This window comes from Salvelinus fontinalis, chromosome 2, assembly GCF_029448725.1.
Source record: "Salvelinus fontinalis isolate EN_2023a chromosome 2, ASM2944872v1, whole genome shotgun sequence".
NCBI lineage: Eukaryota > Metazoa > Chordata > Actinopteri > Salmoniformes > Salmonidae > Salvelinus > Salvelinus fontinalis.
In genome coordinates this window covers 93,188,343-93,194,342 of record NC_074666.1, presented here as the reverse complement: position 1 = coordinate 93,194,342, position 6,000 = coordinate 93,188,343, and the positions used below count along the sequence as shown (strand labels likewise).

Genomic DNA, 6,000 nt, shown 5'->3' with positions numbered 1-6,000 from the left:
CTCTACTCATGTCAACACACTGACCTTCATTGTGAGCAGACATGTAAACTCTGCACCGCCCTGCAAGGTGAGGAGACTAAACATTCATAACAGGAACAATGTCTTCAATAGGAAATGGCCATGAACACTGAAGTCTGTCTGTCTGGGCGTTTTAGGTTGGTTTTGTCCTTGGTGATTTGGTTTGTTTAAATATATATATGTATTCACTTCACACACACATACAAAAAACCTGCGCACACACACACACCAAAACACAACGCGATGTTCCAAGGAATAAAACTTTTAATCACAAAAAGGGGGTTTATAATTCAACAGCCTGAGGACATAATAACGACTGTAAATTGCACTTCTACATTTTCATAAAAACAAAATAAATCACAAATAAAAAGCAGGCTTTTAATGTATACATTTCTTTCATAAGAAACATCTTCAAAACTGTACATGAAGCTTTTCACAAAGCAGTTGGATCCTCCGTTTCAGAAATGTTCATGGTTCACATTTTAAACACATCAGTTCCAGAGAAGGTCTGCTACATTACAAACCTCACATCACCTGACAGTTGATGTACGTCTCAGAGAATGGAAGTCTGAGAACATTCCAATGGAACGTCAATGGAACAGGTTTAGAACATTCCGGAACAACAACAACAACAATGTTGGCTTTGAGAAATTAGTCCAACAGTTGCAATGCTGCTTGGCAACATTCAGGAGCACCAGAGCAGGAATACAGTAGGATCAGAAGGTGCCTGTGTGTCTGGGCCAGTCTGTCTGTCCATCTGTGTGTCAGTGTGTCTGTCTGCACCCCTCTCAGTTAGTGTCCACATTCAGCTCAGACCTGAGTCTGCTGTCCATTCAGGAAGAGGCCTGTTGTTGTGGGTGTGGCCAGGTAGCTCCCGGACCCTCAGTCTGAGTCCACCTGACAGGGGTTAGTCCCACTCTGCTCTGCCTCCTGGTACAGTCTGAGGAAGTCCTTGTATCTCGGGGCACACCCCATCCAGGCCTCCCCGAACCGTACGCTCCCCGTGAACAGGAAGTCTCCCTTCCCCGGGCCGGGCCTCACCCAACACTGCCTGGGCATCCTCACCCTGCCTGTCCACCTCCTCAATCTCACTCCCCCTGACACAAACACCTGAGTCTTCTGTCTGTACAGGCGGCTTATCGCCACGGTGACCGACAACTGCTCCGCCTCCTGCTCCACCCCCTGGATGGTGCCCCTCCCCACTGCAGAGAGGAGGAGAGGAGAGTGTTAATATATGTTAGAGTACTACAGTACAGTATACTGATTCAGCATAACAAATACTACAGTACAGTATACTGATACAGCATAACAAATACTACAGTACAGTATACTGATACAGCATAACAAATACTACAGTATACTGATACAGTATAAAAAATACTACAGTATACTGATACAGTATAACAAATACTACAGTACAGTATACTGATACAGCATAACAAATACTACAGTACAGTATACTGATACAGTATAACAAATACTACAGTACAATACAAACTGTGCCATAACCACAAGAGTAACATTTAAAGGTCCAGTTTGTAACTTTGTGTGCGATCCAACCAAATGCACATAGAAATATGAGTTATAGATCTGTCATTCTCATTGAAAGCAAGTGTAATAAGCAGTAGATCAGTTAGCGACCAGGAAACGGCAGAGTCATTTTAACCTATTGTACCTTTAATGAGTATACATAAAAGGATGCATAAAGGGTTTGTAAATAGTTCTTACCAAAGTCGCTGGTGCAGACCGCTAACAGCACCTCAGCATCACTGCAGGGCTGACAGGGAGCTGTGGACAGAGAGGAGACCGAAGGATGAGTCCCGGGACAAAAGACAGACAGAGAAGAGAGAGAGAAGAAGAGATGAGCTGCAGGACAAAAGACAGACAGAGAAGAGAGAGAGAGAGAAGAAGAGATGAGCTGCAGAACAAAAGACAGACAGAGAAGAGAGAGAGAAGAAGAGATGAGCTGCAGGACAAAAGACAGACAGAGAAGAGAGAGAGAGAAGAAGAGATGAGCTGCAGAACAAAAGACAGAGAAGAGAGAGAGAAGAAGAGATGAGCTGCAGAACAAAAGACAGACAGAGAAGAGAGAGAGAGAGAGAGAAGAGATGAGCTGCAGGACAAAAGACAGACAGAGAAGAGAGAGAGAAGAAGAGATGAGCTGCAGAACAAAAGACAGACAGAGAAGAGAGAGAGAGAGAGAGAAGAGATGAGTTGCAGGACAAAAGACAGACAGAGAAGAGAGAGAGAGAGAAGAGATGAGTTGCAGAACAAAAGACAGACAGAGAAGAGAGAGAGAGAGAAGAGATGAGTTGCAGAACAAAAGACAGACAGAGAAGAGAGAGAGAGAGAAGAGATGAGCTGCAGAACAAAAGACAGACAGAGAAGAGAGAGAGAGAGAAGAGATGAGCTGCAGAACAAAAGACAGACAGAAGAGAGAGAGAAGAGATGAACTGCAGGACAAAACACAGACAGAGAAGAGAGAGAGAGAGAAGAGATGAGCTGCAGGACAAAAGACAGACAGAGAAGAGAGAGAGAGAGAGGGAAGAGATGAGTTGCAGGACAAAAGACAGACAGAGAAGAGAGAGAGAGAGAGAGAAGAGATGAGTTGCAGGACAAAAGACAGACAGAGAAGAGAGAGAGAAGAGATGAGCTGCAGAACAAAAGACAGACAGAAGAGAGAGAGAGAGAAGAGATGAGCTGCAGGACAAAAGACAGACAGAGAAGAGAGAGAGAGAGAGAGATGAGCTCCAGGACAAAAGACAGACAGAAGAGAGAGAGAAGAGATGAACTGCAGGACAAAACACAGACAGAGAAGAGAGAGAGAAGAAGAGATGAGCTCCAGGACAAAAGACAGACAGAGAAGAGAGAGAGAAGAGATGAGCTGCAGGACAAAAGACAGACAGAGAAGAGAGAGAGAGAGAAGAGATGAGCTGCAGGACAAAAGACAGACAGAGAAGAGAGAGAGAAGAGATGAACTGCAGGACAAAACACAGACAGAGAAGAGAGAGAGAGAGAAGAGATGAGCTGCAGAACAAAAGACAGACAGAAGAGAGAGAGAAGAGATGAACTGCAGGACAAAACACAGACAGAGAAGAGAGAGAGAGAGAAGAGATGAGCTGCAGGACAAAAGACAGACAGAGAAGAGAGAGAGAAGAAGAGATGAGCTGCAGAACAAAAGACAGACAGAGAAGAGAGAGAGAAGAAGAGATGAGCTGCAGGACAAAAGACAGACAGAGAAGAGAGAGAGAGAAGAAGAGATGAGCTGCAGAACAAAAGACAGAGAAGAGAGAGAGAAGAAGAGATGAGCTGCAGAACAAAAGACAGACAGAGAAGAGAGAGAGAGAGAGAGAAGAGATGAGTTGCAGGACAAAAGACAGACAGAGAAGAGAGAGAGAGAGAAGAGATGAGTTGCAGAACAAAAGACAGACAGAGAAGAGAGAGAGAGAGAAGAGATGAGTTGCAGAACAAAAGACAGACAGAGAAGAGAGAGAGAGAGAAGAGATGAGCTGCAGAACAAAAGACAGACAGAAGAGAGAGAGAAGAGATGAACTGCAGGACAAAACACAGACAGAGAAGAGAGAGAGAGAGAAGAGATGAGCTGCAGGACAAAAGACAGACAGAGAAGAGAGAGAGAGAGAGAGAAGAGATGAGTTGCAGGACAAAAGACAGACAGAGAAGAGAGAGAGAGAGAGAAGAGATGAGTTGCAGGACAAAAGACAGACAGAGAAGAGAGAGAGAAGAGATGAGCTGCAGAACAAAAGACAGACAGAAGAGAGAGAGAGAGAAGAGATGAGCTGCAGAACAAAAGACAGACAGAAGAGAGAGAGAAGAGATGAACTGCAGGACAAAACACAGACAGAGAAGAGAGAGAGAGAGAAGAGATGAGCTGCAGGACAAAAGACAGACAGAAGAGAGAGAGAAGAGATGAACTGCAGGACAAAACACAGACAGAGAAGAGAGAGAGAGAGAAGAGATGAGCTGCAGGACAAAAGACAGACAGAGAAGAGAGAGAGAGAGAAGAGATGAGCTGCAGAACAAAAGACAGACAGAGAAGAGAGAGAGAGAGAGAGATGAGCTCCAGGACAAAAGACAGACAGAGAAGAGAGAGAGAGAGAGAGATGAGCTCCAGGACAAAAGACAGACAGAGAAGAGAGAGAGAGAGAGAGATGAGCTCCAGGACAAAAGACAGACAGAGAAGAGAGAGAGAGAGAAGAGATGAGCTCCAGGACAAAAGACAGACAGAGAAGAGAGAGAGAAGAAGAGATGAGCTGCAGAACAAAAGACAGACAGAGAAGAGAGAGAGAGAGAAGAAGAGATGAGCTGCAGGACAAAAGACAGACAGAGAAGAGAGAGAGAAGAAGAGATGAGCTGCAGAACAAAAGACAGACAGAGAAGAGAGAGAGAAGAAGAGATGAGCTGCAGGACAAAAGACAGACAGAGAAGAGAGAGAGAGAAGAAGAGATGAGCTGCAGAACAAAAGACAGACAGAGAAGAGAGAGAGAGAGAGAGAAGAGATGAGTTGCAGGACAAAAGACAGACAGAGAAGAGAGAGAGAGAGAAGAGATGAGCTGCAGAACAAAAGACAGACAGAGAAGAGAGAGAGAGAGAGAGATGAGCTCCAGGACAAAAGACAGACAGAGAAGAGAGAGAGAGAGAGAGATGAGCTCCAGGACAAAAGACAGACAGAGAAGAGAGAGAGAGAGAGAGATGAGCTCCAGGACAAAAGACAGACAGAGAAGAGAGAGAGAGAGAAGAGATGAGCTCCAGGACAAAAGACAGACAGAGAAGAGAGAGAGAAGAAGAGATGAGCTGCAGGATAAAAGACAGACAGAGAAGAGAGAGAGAGAGAAGAGATGAGCTCCAGGACAAAAGACAGACAGAGAAGAGAGAGAGAGAGAAGAGATGAGCTCCAGGACAAAAGACAGACAGAGAAGAGAGAGAGAAGAAGAGATGAGCTCCAGGACAAAAGACAGACAGAGAAGAGAGAGAGAGAGAAGAGATGAGCTCCAGGACAAAAGACAGACAGAGAAGAGAGAGAGAAGAAGAGATGAGCTGCAGGATAAAAGACAGACAGTTCTACCAGGGATCAAAGTGAGGCCTTCATTATGTGATGTCATACAACCCTATCAAAAACTAGCCATCAATTCTAGCACTTAACTTCCAACTACTTCAACAGTCACACAGCAGGTCATTGAAGACACGTGCCGCACACGCACAGGAAGTGGGCTGTGGCCCGCAGGGAGGCACGTGCTGTAATTCATTTCAGCTCTCCCAGATGGTTGCTTATTTACCCAGCAGCCCAGGCAGAACAGGCAGGCCAACAGGACGGGAGTCTCCTGTCATGGACTATGACTTTACACCAAACAGAGAGGACCAGGTCCTCACTGTCTGACTGTCTGTCAGCCTGAGGTACAGGACAGGGGCTACTCATTAAACAGGCCTGGTGCTGGGAGGGGATGTATGGGGTAGGGGGAGGAAGGGGTGTGAGGGGGAGGACGGGAGAGGTGAGGGGGAGGACAGGAGAGGTGAGGGGGAGGACGGGGTGTGAGGGGGAGGACAGGAGAGGTGAGGGGGAGGACGGGAGAGGTGAGGGGGAGGTGAGGGGGAGGACAGGAGAGGTGAGGGGGAGGACGGGAGAGGTGAGGGGGAGGACAGGGTGTGAGTGGAAGGACAGGGTGTGAGTGGAAGGACATGGTGTGAGGGGGAGGATGGGGAGGGAGGATGGGGGAAGTGAGGGGAGGACAGGTGTGAGGGGGAGGTGGCTGCCCCAGGAGGCACCTCTCACAGGCTACAGAAACCACCCCCAACACACCCTGCCTGACACTCCAAAACCAATGACAACCAGATGCCCAGGATGAGGAAAGACAAGGCTAAGCTGACCTGGTCTGGCTGGCTGGCTGGCTGGCTGGCTGGCTGGCTGACTGGCTGCACATGGTGTCTTTATACAAGGTCCACTGGGAACAGACGTTTACGATGGTG

At 46.9% G+C, this 6,000-nt stretch overlaps 1 protein-coding gene across 1 annotated transcript in view; it reads right to left on the bottom strand.

The window, feature by feature from the left end:
- Window positions 1-264: 264 nt before the first annotated feature.
- The window catches only part of LOC129831952 (meteorin-like protein), a 29,873-nt gene continuing 24,137 nt past the window's right edge, over window positions 265-6,000 (bottom strand). The window contains exons 3-4 of the mRNA XM_055895605.1: window positions 1,747-1,806; window positions 265-1,220 (exon numbers count right to left, since the gene is read on the bottom strand). Coding sequence (XP_055751580.1) covers window positions 901-1,220; window positions 1,747-1,806 — 380 coding nt within the window. The 3' untranslated portion in view covers window positions 265-900. The remainder of the gene's footprint in view (window positions 1,221-1,746; window positions 1,807-6,000) is intronic.